Source organism: Prunus avium, chromosome 4 (assembly GCF_965620075.1).
Source record: "Prunus avium chromosome 4, drPruAviu1.hap1.1, whole genome shotgun sequence".
NCBI lineage: Eukaryota > Viridiplantae > Streptophyta > Magnoliopsida > Rosales > Rosaceae > Prunus > Prunus avium.
In genome coordinates this window covers 33,902,006-33,926,476 of record NC_142287.1, presented here as the reverse complement: position 1 = coordinate 33,926,476, position 24,471 = coordinate 33,902,006, and the positions used below count along the sequence as shown (strand labels likewise).

Genomic DNA, 24,471 nt, shown 5'->3' with positions numbered 1-24,471 from the left:
TTCGTTATCATCTCACATACACACACACACTAAGAATTTCTTCATATTCAAAGGTTGTTTTCTCAACTATTGTTCAATTTACAACAGATACTCTCTTCATATAACGTGTTCAATTATTTCGAATAAAGGAACTAAGGAATAAGTAAAAGAATGAATATGCATGAGATCAACTACTACCATTCAATCAATCTAATTTCTTTTTAGGTATTGGATTGTATCTTTTTACTTGCAGACACATGTTGAAATTTTAAAGCATTGCGTTCTGTCAAATGTCAACTACATGCGTTGCTGACTAGCCTGGCTTCTTCAAAGCTCAAATTGAGAAGCTGTCAGCTAGAATATCATATCATATCAGTGGCTGCACACAACTGTTCTTTCACAAGCCAAGAGTTTTGTCCCAAATCTTGAATCTTTATCACCATGGTGGCCAAGAGCAATAGCCACTTTGTTTTATTGGTCACTGTGCTAAGCTGCAGCTTCAGCTTGGTGAGGTTTGCAGAGTCCAAGGTGCCCCAAGATGAAAGTAAGAGCTAATACCTTACTCTATTGCTTAGAACTTCAATTGGGTTGCTGAAAGTCTGAATCTTGAGATGTTGTTGCACTCTGTATCAGCACAAATGTTTGCATACTACACACAGGAACACACTTAGTTTTTGTTCTTTTGTAATCAGAGTCAACCATTTTTGTTTATTTTCTTCTTAGATTTTCTCAGTGAAGAAATGGGTAATTGGCCCTCTCTTCTCTTAACTAACTGCTTTTGAGTTCTTGACTTGCGCATTAAGTTCTGTTATTTTGGACTTGTTCTAATAAGTCTCCTTTAGAGGTATCTGCTATGTTAATTGGAGTGTAGCCACCGAATTTTGACAAGGTCATTGGTTTTTCAAGGGATTTCTCTTACCTTGAGCATTCAGTTTTTTAGTGTTTTGCATGGTCAGTTTAATTTCCTTTTATGTGATGTTCAAATGTCAATTCGAACCAGTTTAATTTCCCTCTTATGGTTTCCAAATACAACCAAACATTACTTTTTGCAAAAAGGAGTCACAAATTAAATTATTTGCCAATCTCTGTATATAACAAATTGATTATGCGACGGTTTTTTCATGATGGATAGTTGATGCTCTCCAAGAAATAACTAGTACGATGGGTGCAAAGTTTTGGAAGTTTAATGGTGATTCTTGCGCAACTGAAATGGTTGGGGTAACAGCAGATCCGCCACAAGGATCTGACGGTAACATTACTTGTGACTGCAACAGCACTGTCTGTCACGTCGTAAAGCTGTACGGTTCCTCATCTTATTACTACATAATTTTATACATGATTATGTACATCTTTGAATGACAGGGGTTGTCATTTTGTTTTTATATTTATTTATTTAGCAGGAAAAAAGAAAAGAAAATAAAAGAAGAGAGGGTTTTATGCCTGATATCTATATATTTAGGGTAAACTATACTAACCTCACCTGGGGCTAGGTGAAGTACAAGAACCTTGCATTGCTAGAACTTACTTTGACCGTCCTTGTCCAAGCAACCTCTGTTATGATTATTCTGTTTTCTTACAACATTACTCTCTGCTTAGCACTCGAATTTATAATTTTCGACTGACAGAGTTCTCAAGGGTTATAGTCTACCTGGCATACTTCCACCTCAACTGGTCAAACTTCGTTACCTTAAAATAATGTAAGATCATTTTGTATTCAAGAATAATGACTGATGATTTTGTTCTATAAAATTTATTTCTACTGAAATGCACTTCACACATTTTTTATCCTTCCTCTTTGTGTAGTGATTTGTCTCGCAATTATCTTAACGGTACAATACCAGGAGAATGGGGTGCAATGCAATTAACAGACATGTGAGTTCTTCTCAGCTTTTGTGATTATATTGTTGATTTCGTAGTTCGTGTTGTAAATTAATTAGAAAATCTATGCAGCTCTCTTCTTGTAAATCGCTTATCAGGGGAGATTCCAAAGGAGTTGGGAAGTATTACTACTCTCAGACACCTGTAAGTGTTAAAATTATGGTTTGTCTTGGTAATTTATCAGTTGGGTCATGGAATTATGGTATGATTGAGGAAATATGTGTTGTATTCCTAAAAGGACACAAATTAATGTGCAAACAACCAATTAAAAATACCCGCAAGTGCACGAATCTAATGAAGTAAAGATTATGTAAGTACGGGGTCGATCCCACGAAGAACTTGTCGGCTTCCTATAAGTTCTAGTTTGAGTACGTAAAGAACACTAATTTAACACACCACAAATGCACAAATGCAAATTGGGAACTAAAAATGAGTAAAGAAATGTAAAAGAAATGAAACAACACAAGAAACCAAAGAAAAACAGAAACAACACTTTCTATCACCTATTTATCACATGTGAACAGTATCCGTGAACAGTGAAAATGAACAATGATGACCGGTCGTGAACAGTGACGATCGGTCGTTTGGGCAGATTCATGTGCGACCGGTCGCCTGAACAGTAACGACCGGTCGTTTTTGGGCAGATTCGTTTCTCTGTTTTTCCTGTTTCGACCTCTGTCCAGTGTTTTGCCTATAACTTTCCAACCGTTTATCCAAATTTCACGTTCTTTATACGGTTGGATTCAGCACACAAAAACGAAGAACACACCGCAAACCAAAAGTCCAAAACAGTTACGAAAAATAAACAGAATTCAGTAAACAAGACACACAACGTATCAAACACACAACTCACACACACATTTTTTTTGGGGGGGGGGGGGTTTGGTTTGGTTCAAGTGACCTATTTCTATTGCATGAAAGTAAATGGACTTTGAATTTAAATGAGAATGGCAGAGATGAATTATCACAATGTGAAATTAAAATGTAACAAACACTAGGGTTTCGGAATCCACCCTAAACAATTCTACCCAAGTTCATGAATACTCAAGTGATGAACTCTAAACGTGTTGATGAAGGTGTTCGCAATCAAGACCAGTACTAGTGGCTCAAGACGCATTGATTCTCTCTAATATACGTAAAGTGCAGTACTAGTGCTACAATGCTTGTGCCTTCCCTATAACCGAATCTAGGTGTGCTTAGTACTTTGATTCAATTACAAGAAAAACCCATTAAGCTCAAAGAGAATATGAACACCACAAGAACCCTAATAGCATGATGTTTACATTAGGTATTCAAGAAACCAATTCACATGGATGATTCTTACTTCATCCATTTATTGCTTAGGATAACATGAAGATACACATAATCCCAACAACCTCAAGAAGCATGCTTTCAAAGGTGATCAATCAAAAAAGAACATACATCAAGAATAGATTAATTTGGTGAATTGGAATTCATCAACAATATCTAGAAATTCATACACTCAAGCATCAAAACAATAAGATTTTCATGTTTAGGGCTTCAACCTAAGCCCTAGCTAAATAAGAAGTTACATTGTAACTAAGAAATTACAAGAAACAAATAAAATGAAAGAAACTAAGAACAAAGAGGAGAAAGAGAATGCATCTTCAACCCCTTGGATCCTCGCCTCAAGTCTCCCCAAGGTTCTCTCTAATTGTTATGCCATTCTTCCCTCCCCTTAGTTGCTCCTTGCTCTCTAGCTCTCAAAATCTCTGCAAAGTTTGGAATGATTATGATTGCAATGGCTGATGCTCTTTGCACTCCTCTCTCCTCCTTTCCAGCTTTTCCAAAATATCTTTTCATATAAAACAATTACTTTTGTTAAAGCCTTAAGCCTTGTCTCCTTGCCATGATGGGCTCTTTTGTTATTGTCTTCAACAAGATGCTCTTTGTTTCAGATAATATCTCTCAACCAAAGTAATTTCTTGTTACCAAGTGTTATGGTAACAAGAAGAATCAAGATAACATTATGGAGGTAAAAAAACTGGCCTACTTCGGATTTCCAGAGCTGCTGTAACATATAGGATCAGTTGGATAGGCTAAACTTGTCCAATGGAGCTCAAATTTGGATATGTTGTAGTTAACATCCATTGGAACAAGTTTCATGAAGATCTTCACCTCATCCGAGCATTGGAGCATGCTGATCCAAGGCCAAGAAGTTGAACTACGAAAATGAACAAAATCAGAATTTATAACCAATAATGCACTTTTAGGTCATTTTCATTCTAACCAAGGTAAAACCTATGAAAACACAAAAAGGAAGTAAAAAGCTATAAAATGTCAAGAACTAACTCAAAATAATAGGTGAATAACATGAAAAATCATGTGTAAAAATGAACCGAACAATATGTGAAACAAGATTGGCAGGGTCTTTTCCCTTCTCCTTGGATCGCATTCTGCTACTACTTAACAAGCTTGAAAACTTTTTTATATTTGCATCCATTGGGGGCGTTCAGTTTTTTCACTCCTCCACTGTGATTCTGTCATTCTCACTTTCTAATGTCAATATTATTTCCTTTTTCTTTTTCAAACAATCAGGATTCTTGAAGAAAATCAGTTCTCTGGAGTTGTTCCTCCTGAGCTTGGGAATTTAATCCACTTGAGAACTCTGTAATGCAATTTTCTTTCGGGAAATTTTGATTCTTGATTTTTCTCTACACTGTAAACACATTTGGGAATGATGAATGATAGGTAAAAATTGATGGCTCATTGCTTTGGTATTGGAATTGCAGGATGTTGTCCTCCAATCGTTTGACCGGAAAGTTACCAGTGGCATTGGCTAGGCTAAGAAATTTAACAGACGTGTAAGTTTTAAATGTACTTGTTTTTTTATTTATTGTAATGCATAAAACAAGTTTACATGTCAAATTGATTCCATACTCCTGTCTAATGCAGTAGAATAAACGATAATAACTTCAATGGAACGATACCTGATTTCATACAGAATTGGGAAAAACTTGAGAGATTGTAAGATATTTTTTTCTTTTGACGAAATTTCGACCTACATTTCAAGTTATTATAGATGACCAAAATTATTTCATTCTTATTTATTTCTAATTTTTATTATTTTTTGTTATAAATGTATATTTGGATGATTGAAGAGAAATGCATGCAAGTGGGCTTCAGGGACCCATCCCCTCCAACATATCTCTTTTGAGTAATTTACAAGAGTTGTGAGTAAAATGCCTTTCAAGTTTTCTTTGTAGCTGTATGTATTTATTAGATTACTTGTCCCTTTTTTTTTTGCCTTTCATTTTGTGGTTCCATATCTATATATAGGAGGATTAGCGATATAAAGGGGCCACAGCAGGGTTTTCCTACGTTGACAGACATGACAGGCCTAGTGAAATTGTACGTGGAGTATTTGATCATCAAATATTCTGAAGCCAATTATTATTTATATTTTACTTTTGATGGTGATTTGTCTAATGCTATTCAGTTATGTATTTTAGGGTTCTCAGAAACTGCAACATTTCTGGAGAGATTCCTCCATACATCTGGACGATACAAAGCCTGCAAATGTTGTAAGTAAACCTTGTGAAGTAGGACACTGATTGTATTGTTGTATTATGACTGTGAAAGCAGGTTGATTATATCTTTTGTATTGTGATTGTGATAGGGATGTCAGTTTTAACAAGTTAGTAGGGGAAGTTCCAGACACTACGAACTTAGAAAATTTGAAATTCCTGTAAGTATAACCTTATGATTCATTTAATTATGGCGCATTCAGATTTGAAGTATGGTAATTTACTTATGCCTTTAATTATAAACTACAAAGGTCCATTGCTTGTGATTCTTCTTCCCTAAAAGTTTTTGGGAAATGCTGGACATATTACTGGATAAAGAAGGGACTAAATTTCTGTGACACAAACATGGGCACGCGAATGCCTACATAATTTAAGATTTTTTAATTATATTGGGATAGAAATGCAAGCTTATATCTTTAGATTGGTGTTTGCTTAATTCCCCTCAAACCCCCAACCCCCCACCCCCTTCTCCTTTTAAAATAAAAAATAAAAAATCTAGTATTGAATACTGATGTAGCATTCTGAAAAATCTTATATTTCTTTCTATAGGATTTTAACTGGAAACTCTCTGAGTGGAAGTGTACCTGGCTCAATCTTCAAGGATGCAAGTAATGTGTATGTGTAATTCTTATCTTCGATGCTTCATATTATTTATTTTTTTCTTTTGATATAATTGCAATTTACCTTTTCCCTGTATGCTTCCCATGTGTATCCAAGATCTGTCTCATGTATATGTTATTACTAAAAATGGAATTCTGGAAGCTAACAATTTGAGGATCAATACAATGAGAGTGACCTTTACTATTTATTTCCTGCATGCAGTGATCTTTCATACAATAATTTTACATGGCAAGGCCCTGAGCAACGTACTTGTCAGGACAACTTGTGAGAATACTGTTCTAGTAGTTATTCACTTGTCAGGACAACGTATTTTAAATGGATACAAACTAATGGTTGTTTCACCTTTTTCCTTTTTTAATAGCAATCTAAACCTGAACTTGTTTCGAAGCTCTTCAACAGAGAACAACTTGTAAGATAGTCTTTCTCTGTCTTGCTTTCTTTTTGTTGCATTACAGTGAGAAAAGATGTTCATATATACGCATGGCGTACATTCCATGTTAATATATGTTTTTCACTCAATTATGACAGAAGGAGAGGTCTTCCATGCTTGAAGGATCTCAACTGCCCACGCTGTAAGGATATATTCTAATTGGCTTAAATAATATGCAATGCTATACAGTTTATTTAAGTTTCAGTACATGTATTGGAATTTCTACTTCTACTTGAAATGGTGTAATCTCCTTTATTTATTTATTTATTTTTAATAGAAGATGCATGTTTCAGTTAGTTTGATCATGAAGCAATATCAGCTTGTTGCAGAAGAAAATTGTAAATGATAAAGCTTGCTACACCCAAAAAAGTAAATTCTTCTGATTTTAAAGTCTTTGTTTCAGAGATAAAATTAAATAAAAAAGAATCTGAGTGAAGTTTGAAACTCGCTTTGCCTGAAAACGTTCAGAGAGAATACTGTTGTCAATTAGTAATTGTTGCTTTCATATTCTCTCACTTATATTTTTATTTTAATCCATTATTCCAGATTCAACTTGTTTACATGTTAATTGTGGTGGAAATGACGTCACCATCAAAGAAAATAAAGGAAACATTGTGTATGAAGGAGACGGAGGAGTTGAAGGTGGCGCTGCAGAGTATTTCTTAAATGGTGATTATTTTTGGGGATTTAGTAGCACTGGAGACTTCATGGATGACGATGATTTCCAAAATACACGTTACTCTGTATCTCTGGCATCTTCAAATCTCTCTGATTTATACACGACAGCACGCATATCCCCAATTTCAATCACGTATTTCCATTATTGCTTAGAAAATGGTGACTATACTGTAAGTCTTCACTTTGCGGAGATACAGTTTACAAATGACCAAACATATACGAGTCTTGGCAGACGCGTATTTGATATCTATGTTCAGGTAATTAGTCACTTTGTTAAAAATGTATATTATGAAGTTGCAAATAGGTGTAATGTGAAGCGCTTTGTCTCAGGAAGAAGTATTGCGAAAGGATTTCAATATTGAAGATGTGGCAAAGATGGCTCAAAAGCCTGTAAAACTAGAACATAATGTCAGTGTAACAAATAATATCTTAGAGATCCGATTCTATTTTGCTGGTAAAGGGACAACAAGAATCCCTGTCAGAGGAGTCTATGGTCCCCTTATCTCTGCTATTTCTGTGAAATCTGGTGAGTTATTTGGATGCGATCTTCTTCTTTACCTTATTGCAAAGCACTCATAATAAGGTATGCTTGGATCACAATTTTTTCTGTTTTCAACATCTGTTTCTCAGCCCGGGCCATACTTGGTTTGGCTCAGACAGAGTTTTGAGGCCTAACATTAGACACAACATGGGAACCTAGTTCAGGAAGCAGGCTAGTTTAGGAACTGGTGGTATGATGATGGTACCTATGTATTATGCATCTGCTGCTTTTTCTTTTCCCTTAATGCTAATTAGGATATTTTGTTTTTCTACCGACATAAGAGTCCGATTTTAGTGGTAGTTTGTGCTAAAGTTTTAATTCTGTAACTTATCTGCGGCAAGAGCAAAGCTATTTTATGTGCGTTCCTATGAATGGAATGGATTTAATGTATGTAAAAAATGACTTTGCTTTTAATCCTGATATGAAGGGTTTCTAATAAAGGCTCAAATGCACACTTCCCAACCTCTTTTACAATTTTGTTTATCCAATTTGGAAAATTTATGTTCACTTCAGCCTTTGAAAACAACGTGTTCCTGGACAAGAGTTTCTTGTCCTTTTTTCCTTTTATGTTATTCCAGTTAGTTAATTGATTTGTTCTTTTGAGCAGATTCCAAAGATTGCTCAAATGGTGAAAGCAAGGGAACTGCTCACATTGTTGCTGGAGCTGTAGTAGGAGCATTTGGCCTAGTGTTTGTTATATTAGGAATCCTTTGGTGGAAAGGATACATGCCAGGCAAAAGTGGGAGAAAGAAAGGTGCTTCATCATATCGAAATGTGTCATTCTCAGATTCATTGGTTCCTACTGATAGTTTTCACAAGTATATGAATGAAGGAAAAAAAATTAACAATTCCACTCTTTGATTGCTCAAGCAATGATGAATAACACTCATACTCTTCTGATGCCTCCTTGGACAGATAGAGAAGGACTTGATGGGCAGACAGGGACTTTTACCTTAAAACAATTAAAAGCTGCCACTAATGACTTCGATTCTGTTAACAAAATCGGAGAAGGTGGTTTTGGTCCTGTGTACAAGGTACTTTAGCTATCTGTACGTTGAATCTTTTCCGTTTTTTTTTTTTTTTTTTAAGATTTCCCTGTTTTACGTTTACATACATAGTTCTGAACATGGGTTGGGATGCAGGGTCAATTGCCTGATGGTACAGTGATAGCCGTTAAGCAGCTTTCATCTAAGTCAAGGCAGGGAAATCGTGAATTCTTAAATGAGATGGGCATGATTTCTTGTTTCCAGCACCCAAATCTTGTGAAGCTTCATGGATGTTGTATTGATGGAGGTCAGCTATTGCTGGTCTATGAGTACATGGAACACAATAACCTTGCACGAGCATTGTTTGGTGAGTATGATGTCAATTACTCAATTGTATAAGTGCGGAAACCAATTAAGATGTAACTGATCATGTTCTAAAGTGTATAAGTTGGTTTTTATCCTTTTCTTTATTTATATCCTTGGATGGGTTATACTGATTTCTAGGTTTCTTCTTTCATACTCCCTGAGTACTACTTGCGTTCCGTTTTGTTTTTGAATTTCTTTCACACAATTTATTTATAGTTGAAAAGAAAGTCTGAGCGAGCAGTATTTTCTTTGACAAACTTTTGTAGGTCGAGAAAATCATCTTAAACTGGACTGGCCAACAAGGCGTAATATTTGTATTGGGATAGCAAGAGGACTAGCTTTTCTCCATGAAGAATCTGTACTTAAAATTGTTCACCGAGACATCAAAGCTACTAATGTGCTGCTTGATCGGGACTTGAACCCTAAAATATCCGACTTTGGATTAGCAAAGCTTGATGAAGAGGAGAAGACGCACATGAGCACCCGAGTAGCTGGGACCATGTCAGTTTCCACTTTCCATGTCCTTGTTTACACTGGCTTGTTGATATACTTGCAACAAAGTCTAGCTAAATTGGTGAATTTTTTTTTTGGGGTTGAATAACAAGATTTTGGGATCTTGATTTGCAGAGGATACATGGCACCAGAATATGCATTATGGGGTCACCTGACGTACAAAGCAGATGTTTACAGTTTTGGAGTAGTGGCCTTGGAAATTATTAGTGGGAAGAACAACAATAACTATATCCCAAGTGATGACTGGGTTTGCCTTTTAGATTGGGTACTCTTACCATTCCCTCTTGCTCTTTGATCCATTTTTACATCATCTTGTCACATCTGGTTGTTCTCATTGTTACTAATTCAGTGAGAAACTACAATAAACATTTGCAGGCTTGTCATTTGCAACAAACCGGCAACTTGTTGGAGCTAGTTGATGAGAAGTTAGGGTCCGAGGTCGACCAAAAAGAAGCGGAGATCATGGTTAAAGTGGCTCTGATTTGTACAAATGCCTCTGCATCACTTAGGCCTAGCATGTCCGAGGTGGTGAGCATGCTTGAAGGACAAATCCCTGTTCCTGACGTGATCCCAGAACCAAGAACCTATGGAGAAGATTTGAGGTTCAAGGCCATGAGAGACCTCCACCGGCAGAGGCAAGATCATAGTTTAAGTATCAATGGAGCACAGCGTTCAACTACGGTCCACACATTCGATTCTACCTCTACGTCCGGCCTTGAATTCTCTGAAATCAATCCAGACTCAACACCCTCTTGACAGTTGTGGACATTCTGGTTCTATAGTAGCAAGTATGTTGTAGTTTGTAGCCTTCGGAAACGCATATGCAGATTAGCCGTGTCCATATTTTCTTTTCTGTACATATTTTGTTCAATTTTCTATTCGCTTTATTCGTTCCATGTTTGTCTCTGCAAACATCAATAATAACAATACCAATATTATTCAATTGAAGATTAAATATAATTAGTTCACTCGTTTTCCTCACCAAAGACTGAATAATTTCTGCTGTAAATTTTTACAAATTAATAGAAACGTTGAAACTGTAACTGCAATATTTTGAAATTATATTTCACCTGCTGACAATATCTATATATATAAAGCAAAAGGCGGAGAATGGTGAAACATTCAAAATACCAAAAAATACCTTTGGTTAATGTAAACATTAAGAATTGGTGAAACATTCAAAATACCAAAAAATACCTTTGGTTAATGTAAACATTAAGAATTGAAATTATTAATAAATGAGAATAATATGGTAAATTCACACTTTTTCATATTAAAAAAAATTAAAATTAAAAGAAAAATCAGATAATGGATCCTATTTTTATGGAACACAACTACCCATTATCTTTTCTAATTCTAAAATAAATTAAAAAAAATTTTTAAAAAAACTTCTCCCAACTGAAGGGAGGGTAGTTACCATAATAAAATAATGAAATCAAAATGATCCGAAATGGGCTCCATATTGTGGCTTCCAGAATGGGGATGATGTGGGCACGCTCTGTGGGCTTTGCATTTCGAATAAGACCAATTTGAGTCTGGTATTTAGGTTTGGTCCACTATCTCATCATCCATTGTCGTTTCTAAAAGGTTGCAGGTCTAGGGATGGGAGTCATGGGCTGGATGATTTGTCATTTTGCGTGGACAGACATCCGTGGGCTTATACCTTTCTTGTATTACATAAAGTAATAGACCAAGCTTCTTTTATTTATTTTTTATATTACATAAAGTAATAGACCAAGCTTCTTTCTTTTTTCAACTAACATTAAAAACGTTGCGTCTGGAAATGTAGAGCTTTTTTTGTGAACAGAAATGTAGAGCTTTTTTTGTGCCAACCCTACGAATTATACGTAATATTGTCGGGTCTTTATACAATTGACCATTCATTATTTTCCTGGTGATTTTTCAAAAGATAAGATTTATCATGCAGAACTGGAGCATTTAACTTTTTTTTAAATGTGGATAGCATTGCTATCTCCAATCAATAATGCAATTATCGTGTCATCAAAAGTCTTATTGATTAATAAGTCTACTGTCTATTCTATAAGGGGTCCCTTCATTAATAGGAACTGACCTGAGGATGAGACATTGAATATTCCAGTCAAGGGTGATGTGGATGCAGCAAGCGAGGTTGAAGCCTTGTACATCAAGCATTAATACCAATATCAACTTTAAACTCTTAGGTCCTGTTTGGTGGGCTGACTCGGACTGGTTAGGATGAGCTTTGAAATATTGAATTGGATTGGCTTGGACTGATTGTTTGGTTAAAGATAGGAGCTTGAGAAAAATTGCATTTTTATGCTTGGTCTATCTTAAGTGCACTTGTGGCAATGCAATTATGCACTTACGGATATGGACTCCCATGTAGGGAAAATTTCATACCCTTGGCTTTATTTGAGAATTTTTTCCCCACATGAGAAAGCATGGGATGCAACATTTTAGGACTAACTTACCTGTTATAATTCTCTAATACCACTTTTGACCTTTAGAAAAACTTTTTGTATTTCTTTCTAATTTTTTAACCTACGATTTTCAGTCTCAAACGGTTATTTTTTTGTTGATCTTAGTCCAGAGGTTACACATCTGCAACTTTATTTGCTTGCTTCTTGGTCTATCATAGTTGCTAAGACTTTGTGTTTTTTTATTGTTGCTTTTTTATCCGTAACCAAGAGGATCCTCAATGGCTTGGAAGTAGACAAATAAAATGCAATAGTGTTCGCTCCATTGAAGAGAAGCAAAGTAACGACACTCAATATGGAGGTCAGGAGAGCTCCAATTAAGAGGTCCCTGAAAATAATCATGCATACACCCATCTATGTTGGCAATCTCTTCCATGAGGTTACTCAAGGTTAATGATTAGGAATAGTTTCTTTTTTTGGTGACTGCTAAATGATTAAGAATAAATTTTAATTAAAAGAAATTAAAGGGGTGTATTCAATTAGGATTTTAATAGCCAAATACCAGTCTAGCAATTGCCTGGACTGGAATTTTTTCTGTTGGAGCCCACGCAGCCTAGCGCAACCCATGTGCAACTGCAGACTTTATAGCGCCACATGTCATGCGCTCATGATGTTGTCGTTGGTTCAAACATCCCTTATATATATATATTCCAATAGTAACTAAAATCAACGATCTATATTAAATTCATGCTACTTTAACGGTTAAAAAAAATAATAATCCAACGGCTGAAATTTAAATCCAATGGTCAAAATAATATTTTAAATTAATATAAATCAAATCCAACCCCAAAACTCACTCAAAACTCTATAAATACCCACCTATTTCTCAAATAATCCACCAAAAATTATATTTGTGGAATTTCAATTTTTTTAGGTTAAAATTAGGGGTGGGCATTCAAACCAGCGAATTGGAAATTCGAGCCAAACCGGAAAAAAACCAAGTTGACCAAAAAGTCAACAACCGGTCAAAAACCAAATCGGACCGGTTTTGGTTTTGGTTCTATGTCTTCAAAAATCAAACCGGGCCGAACCGAACCGATCAAATTAAAAAATATATAATTTCAATATTTATTTATATTCAATGCTATATTTTAAATCTCATAACTAATATTTATCCAAGTTCAATTTCAAAATATCTCTTTTTTCTAGCTTTAATATTTATTTTTATATGAAATTGAATAATTTGTTAATTTTCAAGTCAAAAAAATAAAATTGAAAATTGTATTAAAAAACAATTTTTATAATCCGGTTCAAAACCAAACCGAACCAAACTGGATGAATAGTACCGGATTGATTCTAATTTGAGGCAAAAAGGGGTCCAAATCGAACCGTGCCCACCCCTAGTTAAAATCTTAAAAAAAATAAATTATGAAGTTATTTAAAAAGATTAAATGAAGAAACGTTATTCATTTAAAAAAAAATTGACTTAAACAATTCTTAAGCAATTTAATAAAGTTACGACTTAAAATTTGAGTATGAAGAGTTGGGGGAAAAAACTGTTTGAGTATGAGTAAAACCCAAATAGTTACTTTTTGGAGAGAGAAAATTTGGGTTTAGCCCCAAATGGGTTGGAGAATGCCAATGGGATGCATTATGTGAGGGAAATCTCACTGAAGGGTGGGGTACTCCTTGCCTATAAATAGGTAATGGTTTGTGTGCATTGTACAAGCCTGAGTAAGAAAGAAGAGTGAGAATCATATAAAGAGAAAGAAAGAGAAATTCCGAGAGAGTTTTCTTACCATTGTAGTGCATCAAGGATAAATGGCAAGAGGAGTTAGTTGTATTGCTCCAAAAACCATCATGAACCTTATTATGCTCATTTCGGTTCTCTGCTTATGCACCAAATCAGTCGAAGTTGAAGCACAAGCTTCGCGTCTGCCTGCTGCAGAAGGTAACTGTTAGAAATGTGCCCTAAGAGCCAATACATTTGATGTAATCTCCTTAGAATACATTTCGTATATGATATATAAAGGGCAAACTTATTTTGTTATCTTTTACATCGTGTAAAGAAACAAATGTCCAGGGTATGCTAAATAAGAGATAAAGTAATCTAAAGAAGATTAGATTCATGAGACCTTTAATCTCTAACGGTAGTATCCCAAAATGTTCCTAATCATAGGTTATCAAATGGACATTGATAAACCGTCAAGATTAGCACATATTATGTATGCTCAATTGGGAGGATGGTTAGTCTCAAACCATTTGTGTAGTTGACACTAATACAAGTATGTGGGTGCTCATTAGTGAATGAGTACACTGAACGCGATCAACCGTAGTTCTCGTATGGAGTATTTATCTATATGTCAAACGAGAACTCATAGTTGCAATAATGCAAATTAGTCCTTAGACCTGAGGCATCATGGTTGTCTTGTGATGCGTTATTGATCTTTGATAGCTCTTAAAGGCAAGCCGTAAAAGATTTGTCTTAAGTGTTGTTGGGATCTCTTAATTCATCATAGGGGCATGTGAATGTACAATAAGGAATCTCTACTTTCGATAAAGAAGGAGAATGTTTCAAGATGTGATTCAGTAAATCTTTGGCCAAAGTATTTTGAGCTTGATTTAGAAAGTTGTTCTTAATCACGTTCTTTTGAATCACATGAGGTTATAAATCATATTAGGGGTTTGACATAATCAATCCGTACCCTAATAATATGATTTGAAACATTGTATAAGAGAAGGACCGTATTGCATTGCAATTCCAACTGAATAGGTTCTTCATCTATTCTGGTTAGCTTGGGTAGCCTTGATATATTGCTAGATGTCACTCTTGGCTTGTGGAAGTCCTAGGATTGATTGTGATCGATCCAAATAAAGGAAGAATTAAAAAGGGGTTTTAATTCCAGTTGGTTAGAAAGAGTTCTAATATTTTCCCATTGCCTTGCTAATTAGAACCTAATGGATCGCACACCTTAAATGGTTAACTTTGAGTAATACAAATGAGAATGAGGAAATCAATTTGATTGATTTGATGTGGATGATTTACTACGTGTAAAAACGTATTTGGGCTAAGTAATAGTTAACGGAAAGCCCAAATGGTTGGGTATCAAGCCCAAGGGCTTAAGACATCTAAATTATGGTTTAAGTGTCATAAGGCCCAATTTTGGAAGCCCAATGGGGTTTGGCCGAAAATGCTTAAGTGAATGTGTATGAGAATTGTTTCAATAAGCTCATTAACACACAAAAACACAATCCAACATAAACCAAATGGGTTTGGAAGATCAAAGAGAGAAAAATGAGAGTTTTCAAGAGTGAAACACTTTCATCTTTCAAAGTGGTTTAGATTGAAACCAATCTTGAGAATCTTGCACTAGCATCCAAGTATTCTCAAGATACTTATTCTCATCTCAAGGTTCCATTGGTGTGGAGACTTAGAGGCCATATACTTTTGTGGCTCACATGGAGGAGAAAGATCAAGGAGCAAAGATCAAAGATCAAAGAGGAGATCAACAAAGAGGAAATCATCAAGAGAAGACCAAACACAAATTGGTTCATATAATTGCTTCAAGGGTAATTAGATCTTATCTTTTCTCTTGAATTTTCATTTATGAAAAACATATCAATGTTCATGGCTTAAGATACTTGGAAGAAGTTTTGTTTTTGAATTTAAACAACCACCTTAGACTTCCGCTGCGATTAATTTGATTAAATGCATGTTTAATATTCAAATGAACTTTGGAAAAATGTTTTGAAATTCCTACAATTGGTATCAGAGCCATAGGTCATGAACTTGATATGTTTTTGGGGTTTAGAGATGCATATATGGGTTGTGAATTCATTTAAAAGTATAATAGTTATACTTGATTTATTTTGATATGATTGAATAAAAATCAAATGGAGTGAAAGGGGTTGTTTGGGGTTTTGAATTTCCGGATTTGTGTTTTGATGATTGATGCTCTCTTTGTGTTCATATATGTATATGAATATTAGAGCATAGTTGCATTAAAACTCACATGATTTTAACTTCATGAAATATATGATATTAAGAGCATGAGATAGTTAAAATGGAATATGATTTTTTCCGGAAATAGCATGAACATTCATATTAGTTCATATGCATGTTCTTGGTGTTCTTGATGTTCTTGTTATGGGATCCTTTTGATCCATAAGTTAGGTGGCTAATTTTGATGATTGTGTTTAGTGGAATTTTCCACCAAAATAGGTCAAAAGATGATGATGGTGTTTTATTATTAAATTAAAAGTTTTTCAAAATGTTTCCACTCAATAAACATTTACCCACCACACTAAAATTAATAAGATTACTTTGGTGAGTGTGTGGGGACTATCTAGATGTAAATGTTGGTGATTTGATATAAAATGCAAAAGTTGATCAAATTATTCCTATCACTAATTATTTATCTACCACACTAAAATTAATTTTGATTACTTTGGTGAGTGTGGTTGGCCTACCTAGTCACATTCATGATTATTCACTTGTTGGAAAAATCATGATCACCACTTTGTATTTTACAAATGCATGCTTTAACCCCACACCCTAGTGGATCAACTTTGGATCCATTATTAATTGTTGAATAGTTTTAGACCTAGTTGCAATATATGATAAATGTAACTATGCCTAAAAGGTTTCCACAATTACATTTACTATTGTAGTAAAATGTTTTCACTCCATGGTAAATTTATTTTATTTGAATATGGTTACCACTTGAATTAAACCCATATATATGTATGCAACCCAAGAGCATGTTTTTACATTGCTAGTTTAATTGTTTAAAGCGTTTAAATAATTAAAGGATGGTTATGGACTTAGACCAAACAATTGAGCTATGTGATTGGCCGCTTATTGGATATGTATTCGATTTTGATTGGCTATGTAATAATGAAATGGCTTTCATGCCTAATTTATTTTTATGCGCGCGTAATTAAAATGAATCACCATCCAAGACCATGATCCAACATGGTGGCTCGTGTTGGATCAACAAGAAAGTCCATAATCATCCTACAAGCCCAATGCAATTGGAATGTTCGGTAATGATGATAATTAATCAATTAGTAGTATCATATATTTCCACTATTTCAAGCAAATGGTTTCTAAAACATTTAGTGGGAGTATTATGTGCTACTAATATATTGCACTGGGAACCATTTAATGAGATTAGATAGGTAATTTTAACAGGATTAAAATTGGATTAAAATGAGACCAATTTAACTACCCTCAAAGCAATATTAAGTTGATAAGCGAAATGGCACTTTGAATGCTATTTTGTGGCCTTCCACCGTGGTAGTCTCTTATTGGGTGGCACATTTACACCTTGTTGTACCTCAGTGAGGCAACATCCAGTACTTGTAACCATCCAAGGGAAGCCTATTACACATACTTGATGTAGTGCGGATAGATAACGAGTGTGGCCAACAAACTGTTAGGTTGAGGTCATACTTGAAACCCTATACCCACAAGCATGGTGGGAATAACTTAACTAAGACGAACGAAACCAACAAACTGTTAGGTTGAGGTCTAGTTCTCTAGAGGCCATAGTGATGGGTATTCACATTAATGATGTGATTGGATAAGAGTATCCTCTCATTAGTATCATAGCAATCCAACAAACTGTTAGGTTGAGGAAAACTATGTGAAAGTGAGACTCCCATCCCCACTAAGAGTTTCAACGGAAACTCTCGGATTTCAGGAGGGATATGAAATTTGCCAAAAATAGTGGGAGCTACCATCATGACTTAAAGACCCTAAGTCCTTGGTAGAAGATTAATCTAAATTAAAATCTATTTACGTTTTTGCATAATTTCAAATTAACCATCCCAAACCCAATCTCAAATATACTTGACTCAAACGTCCAAGATGACACGAACTATCCGGTTTGATGCACAAACACCAACTTGTCCTATAATTGGATGAGATTAGTTGTGTATAAGAAAAACCCCACCACATACCCCTCTTGGTCCATATGCCATTGAGGAGGAGACAAAGGCTTATAAGAAGCATGTGTCAGATGACAACCGAGGTAAAAGTTGCATGTTGGCATCCATGAAAAGGTGAAGCTACTCCTAGCTTATATTACCATATGTGAACTTGTTATGACAAGAATGGTAAGTGGGTTCCCGGTTAATCAACATGATCTCAATGTAATATCGTTACATAAGATATTGGAAAATATGGATTTTTCTTTGATGTTGAAGTTCAACAAGATTCTTTCTTTCATCCCTATCATTAGTTAATCCCAATATGTTATGAACTATAATATGGGAAAGATGAATGATACCCTATATGAGCTACTCAATATAGCTATAGTAGCTTAAATGAATATCTCAAAAGATAAAGGGTTAAGAGGATAGTTGCAATTTTTAGAAGGGTTCTTCTTCTTCCAAATCCAATAAAAGGTAAGGATAAAGGAAATAAGAAGAAAGATTTTCTAAAAACCCAAGGAAGAAAGAATACAAAAGAAAGACAAGTAACTGAAAGGTACTTGTTTTCACTGTGGCAAGGATGGACATTGGAAGAGAAATTGCAAGAGATGTCTTGCAAGCCTCAAGAGAAAAACCTTCCGAAGGTCACTCTCTTGTTCTAAAATTAGTAATTACAGTTAAAGCTTCAAAACTGAATAGTTGATTCAGGAGCTAGTCAACATATATGCAATTGTGTGCATGGACTAGTGGGAGTAGAAGACTTGGAAAATGAGAAATGGTGCTAACCGTGGGAAATAGCACTAATGTAGTTGCAAATGCAATAGGCACCTAACATCTTAGACTACCCTCCGAAGAGGACCTGAATTTGAAATAATTGTTATTTCATTTCTGGATGTGTAAAGAACTTAATATCCGTCTCTATATTTTTAAGAGATGGATTTGATGTTTTGTTTGACAAAATGCTTTGTTCTATTTCACATATCAATCAAATCGTTGCTTATGCAATTTTGATTGATGGTCTCTTTTCATTTTAGAAATGAATGGTAGCATTAACTGTATATGGATAAAGATGCAACTAGACCTGAGAGGCCTAGAGATGTGGATACCGCAACTAAATTGTGACACCTTAAACTTGGAGGCATTAGCCAAGATCGAATTCACCGGATGGCAAAAGATGGAACCTTTTGGATCATTTGATTATGTTCCTATGCCTACTTGTGAATCTTGTCTACATGGCAAAATGACCAAGTCTCCTTTCACTGGTAAAGGAGAAAGAGTTACAAAACTGTTGGAATTTATCTACTTAGATGTTTGTGGACCTTTGTCTACAAACACAGAGGGCGGTTATTCATACTTCATTACCTTTATCGATGATTATTCACGATTCGGGTATTTATACTTAATGAAGCATAAATCTGAATTTTGAAAAAGTTTCAGGAATTCAGAAATGAAGTTGAAAACCAAACAGGCAAGAGTATTAAAATCCTTAGATTCGATCGAGGATGTGAATACTTAAGCACAAAGTTTCTTGATTACCTTAAGGAACGTGGCATCTTATCACGATGGACTCCACCAGGAATTCCACAACATAATGGAGTTTCTAAAATGAGTTCCATGAGCTGTACTGATTTACTTATATCCTTTTTTAGGGATATGCACTTGAAACTGCAATTTATTTGCTAAATAGAGTGCCTTCCAAATCCATTCCACAAACTCCATTTGAAATGTGATTTGGGAACAAACCAAGTCTTGATTAGATCAAGATTTGGGGTTGTCCAGCATATGTCAAAAGGCAAGATGCGGATAAACTAAATGTAGTTCCAGATCCACAACCTGTTGTAACACGGACTCCATGTAGTTCAAGTAGGGTTAGCAGAATGCCTAAAAGGTATTATGGTTTCCCTATTGACAACAAAGGAGAGTTGAATCTTCTAAGTGATTGTAAGGATATCGAAGACCCTTCGAACTACAATGAGGCAATGTCAGACATTGACTCATAGAAATGGCTTGGAGCCATGAAATCCGAAATGGATTCTATATATACCAACCAAGTCTGGACTCTAGTTGATCCTCCTCCTGGTATTGTACCAATAGGCAATAAATGGATCATTAAGAGGAAGATAGGCTTAGATGGGAAATTAGAAACCTACAAGGCAAGGCTAGTAGCAAAGGGCTACAAGCAGAGAGAAAGGATTGACTATGAAGAAACCTTCTCTTGTCACTATGACAAAGTTTATTCGGATTTTTCTTGCAATAGATGCATACCATGATTATGAGATTTGTCAAAATGGATGTGAAGACGGCTTTTCTGAATGGCCACCTTCAGGAAGAACTATTTATAGATCAACTTGAAGGCTTCATTTCTGAAGTTGATAAGCATAAGGTATGCAAGCTACATAGATCCATTTATGGGTTGATGCAAGGTTCTTGGAGTTGAAACATCCTATTTGATGAAGTTGTCAAAATCATTTGACTTCATACAAAACGTGGATGACCAATGAGTGTACAAAAGGGTCAGTGGGAGTTTGGTAGTATTCCTAGTGATGTATGTAGATGACATACTACTTATCGGAAACGATATAGGAATGATATCTTCAGTGAAGCTGTGACTCATTAAATCATTCTCAATGAAAGATTTTAGAGAAGCATCTTACATACTCGGAATAAAGATTTATCCTGATAGATCTAAGAGAATAATTGGATTATCTCAATCCTTGTATGCTGATAAGATGCTAAGGAGATTTCATATGGAACAGTCTAAGAAAAGTTTACTTCCAGTACGACATGGACTTCACTTTTCTAAGAGCATGTGTCCAAAAACTCATTATGAGATACAGCAGTTGAGTAAAATCTCTTATGCATATGCAATAGGGATTCTCATATATGTCATATCATGTACAAGACATGATATTGGTTATACGAGTATAACTAGAAGATATAAATCAAGCCCATGATTGGATCAATTGGGAGCAGTCAAGTATGTTCTTAAATACTTAAGAAGGACTAAGGACATGTTCCTCATCTGGGAGGAACATCAGAGTAGCAAGTGGAAGCATTTATTGTTTTATGATTGAAAATCCACCTAAGGGTACGTTTTCATTTTGAATGGACACGTAGTTAGTTGGAGAACAACTGAAGTTGATTACATTGTCGCTTTCGAAGCTACAATAAAATCTGTTTGGATAAAAGGTTCATTACCGAACTAAATGTGGTTCTAACCATAATTTCACAAGTACCTTTACTGTGTGATGACAATGGGGCGATAGCTCAAGCCAAGGAACCCAGGTCTCATTAGAGATCCAAACACATAGAAAAATGTTACCATTAGATGGGGCATCTGCAAACAACGTAACAGATCCACGCACTATGCCTATGTCACAGTCACAACTGGATAGACATACAGAGATAATGGGTATGAGATACATGGCTATGTGGCTCTAGTGCAAGTGGGAGATTGTTAGAAATGTGCCCTAAGAGCCAATACATTTGATGTAATCTCCTTAGAATACATTTCGTATATGATATATAAAGGGCAAACTTATTTTGTTATCTTTTACATCGTGTAAAGAAACAAATGTCCAGGGTATGCTAAATAAGAGATAAAGTAATCTAAAGAAGATTAGATTCATGAGACCTTTAATCTCTAACGGTAGTATCCCAAAATGTTCCTAATCATAGGTTATCAAATGGACATTGATAAACCGTCAAGATTAGCACATATTATGTATGCTCAATTGGGAGGATGGTTAGTCTCAAACCATTTGTGTAGTTGACACTAATACAAGTATGTGGGTGCTCATTAGTGAATGAGTACACTGAACGCGATCAACCGTAGTTCTCGTATGGAGTATTTATCTATATGTCAAACGAGAACTCATAGTTGCAATAATGCAAATTAGTCCTTAGACCTGAGGCATCATGGTTGTCTTGTGATGCGTTATTGATCTTTGATAGCTCTTAAAGGCAAGCCGTAAAAGATTTGTCTTAAGTGTTGTTGGGATCTCTTAATTCATCATAGGGGCATGTGAATGTACAATAAGGAATCTCTACTTTCGATAAAGAAGGAGAATGTTTCAAGATGTGATTCAGTAAATCTTTGGCCAAAGTATTTTGAGCTTGATTTAGAAAGTTGTTCTTAATCACGTTCTTTTGAATCACATGAGGTTATAAATCATATTAGGGGTTTGACATAATCAATCCGTACCCTAATAATATGATTTGAAACATTGTATAAGAGAAGGACCGTATTGCATTGCAATTCCAACTGAATAGGTTCTTCATCTATTCTGGTTAGCTTGGGTAGCCTTGATATATTGCTAGATGTCACTCTTGGCTTGTGGAAGTCCTAGGATTGATTGTGATCGATCCAAATAAAGGAAGAATTAAAAAGGGGTTTTAATTCCAGTTGGTTAGAAAGAGTTCTAATATTTTCCCACTGCCTTGCTAATTAGAACCTAATGGATCGCACACCTTAAATGGTTAACTTTGAGTAATACAAATGAGAATGAGGAAATCAATTTGATTGATTTGATGTGGATGATTTACTACGTGTAAAAACGTATTTGGGCTAAGTAATAGTTAACGGAAAGCCCAAATGGTTGGGTATCAAGCCCAAGGGCTTAAGACACCTAAATTATGGTTTAAGTGTCATAAGGCCCAATTTTGGAAGCCCAATGGGGTTTGGCCGAAAATGCTTAAGTGAATGTGTATGAGAATTGTTTCAATAAGCTCATTAACACACAAAAACACAATCCAACATAAACCAAATGTGTTTGGAAGATCAAAGAGAGAAAAATGAGAGTTTTCAAGAGTGAAACACTTTCATCTTTCAAAGTGGTTTAGATTGAAACCAATCTTGAGAATCTTGCACTAGCATCCAAGTATTCTCAAGATACTTATTCTCATCTCAAGGTTCCATTGGTGTGGAGACTTAGAGGCCATATACTTTTGTGGCTCACATGGAGGAGAAAGATCAAGGAGCAAAGATCAAAGATCAAAGAGGAGATCAACAAAGAGGAAATCATCAAGAGAAGACCAAACACAAATTGGTTCATATAATTGCTTCAAGGGTAATTAGATCTTATCTTTTCTCTTGAATTTTCATTTATGAAAAACATATCAATGTTCATGGCTTAAGATACTTGGAAGAAGTTTTGTTTTTGAATTTAAACAACCACCTTAGACTTCCGCTGCGATTAATTTGATTAAATGCATGTTTAATATTCAAATGAACTTTGGAAAAATGTTTTGAAATTCCTACAGTAACTTACTCTTCTTTTTGTTTAAGTTTGTATATATTGGTAATACTAATACCCATGCATTCATTCAAGCCTCACTTTCAATCAAGTTTTAGCGGCAGTATGCCACTGTTTTGATTTTTTTTCACTAAAAAATTGTAATTTTGGACTGAAGGAATCAAACCAAACCACAATTAGTTTCGTGTGGTTTGTTTTGACCTTTTTGAAACCCTCTAAACTAAATCAAACCAACCTCTTTTATATTATTAATTTTTTTTTTTTACACTTGGTATTATTCGTTATCATCCTTTACTAACACGTTTCATCTTATCCATTGATATCAACCATTACAAAAATTAAAATACATAACCCATTTGAATTTGATGCTATCTCTCTCTCTCTCTCTCTAAGAATTTCTTCATATTCAAAGGTTGTTTTCTCAACTATTGTTCAATTTACAACATGAAACTCTCTTTATAATGTGTTCAATTATTTCGAATAAAGGAAATAAGGAATAAGTAAAAGAATGAATATGCATGAGATCAACTACTACCATTCAATCAATCTAGTTTCTTTTTAGGTATTGGATTGTATCTTTTCATGTGAAATTCATACAGAGTGCTCAATGCAAAAGTTGGTTTTTTGATTGAGAATTGGTAGAAGATTTTAGCCTTTCTAGTGTTACTGTGTTAGAGCACTCCCAGTTCAATGTTTGTCAGCATAAACAAAAATTAGAACCCATATAATTTTACATGTTGGTTAGATTAGATATAAACTTTGACAGGACCCGCCCCGGATTTCCTCGAAAACCGGGTCGGATCCCGCCTAAATATCCGGCATACCGCAGATGCCGGGCCCACTTACTAAAAACCGAGACTTTCCACCAAAAATTTTGGCGGAGTCTCCCCTGTAAACAGGACATAACCCAATAATTTCAACCGGTCAAAACACAGTTAAAAACAACCCAACAGCCAGCGCATAAAACACAAAGCTTAGTGTTACAAACCATGGCCTCCGGCCTCAAAATACCAAATTCTAACTGGGCAATAACAGAGCATCTAACAGAATTCAAAGAAAATAAAAGTGGGAAAGAAGTTTAACGATTTTACATAGCACAGAGGCCCTGAGAAGGCTCAAGTGCTGAAGCTCGTGAAAATAGGAGCACAAAATACGGCACTGCGACTCGTTCCAGTCACTACTGGCTGTGGGGCGCAAAACAGAAAATTGTGAGTGGACAAAACAAAGTTTAGTTCCATTTAAACCAAAGTAATATAACCCCACCGTTAGAAAACCATGCATGAAACCAATGCATTAAATCCAAAATAATCATACATATATGTAGTTTGCTCCAACCCGAGCTA

General features: G+C 35.2%; 2 protein-coding genes across 3 annotated transcripts in view; both read left to right on the top strand.

Moving 5' to 3' along the window:
* The first annotated feature begins 320 nt into the window (after nucleotides 1-320).
* On the top strand, nucleotides 321-10,397 carry LOC110770384 (putative LRR receptor-like serine/threonine-protein kinase RFK1). Of its 2 annotated transcripts, XM_088251516.1 has the most exons (24): nucleotides 321-523; nucleotides 1,112-1,277; nucleotides 1,605-1,676; nucleotides 1,783-1,851; nucleotides 1,930-2,001; nucleotides 4,417-4,488; nucleotides 4,611-4,682; nucleotides 4,774-4,845; nucleotides 4,980-5,051; nucleotides 5,158-5,229; nucleotides 5,331-5,402; nucleotides 5,498-5,566; nucleotides 5,955-6,020; nucleotides 6,228-6,290; nucleotides 6,388-6,435; nucleotides 6,555-6,598; nucleotides 7,003-7,391; nucleotides 7,465-7,660; nucleotides 8,283-8,429; nucleotides 8,591-8,709; nucleotides 8,818-9,028; nucleotides 9,294-9,528; nucleotides 9,655-9,805; nucleotides 9,916-10,397. In XM_088251516.1, the coding sequence occupies exons 1-24, from the start codon at nucleotides 421-423 to the stop codon at nucleotides 10,294-10,296; spliced, it is 3,033 nt and encodes a 1,010-aa protein (XP_088107642.1). In that variant the 5' UTR covers nucleotides 321-420; the 3' UTR covers nucleotides 10,297-10,397. The 2 variants fall into 2 exon arrangements, with proteins under 2 accessions (XP_088107642.1, XP_088107643.1); XM_088251517.1 differs by lacking the exon at nucleotides 4,774-4,845.
* A 3,269-nt stretch (nucleotides 10,398-13,666) lies between these two features.
* LOC110746304 (putative LRR receptor-like serine/threonine-protein kinase At1g07650) overlaps nucleotides 13,667-24,471 on the top strand; it is a 68,179-nt gene continuing 57,374 nt past the window's right edge. The window contains exon 1 of the mRNA XM_088251503.1: nucleotides 13,667-13,887. Within this exon, the coding sequence (XP_088107629.1) occupies nucleotides 13,758-13,887 (130 nt within the window). The 5' untranslated portion in view covers nucleotides 13,667-13,757. The remainder of the gene's footprint in view (nucleotides 13,888-24,471) is intronic.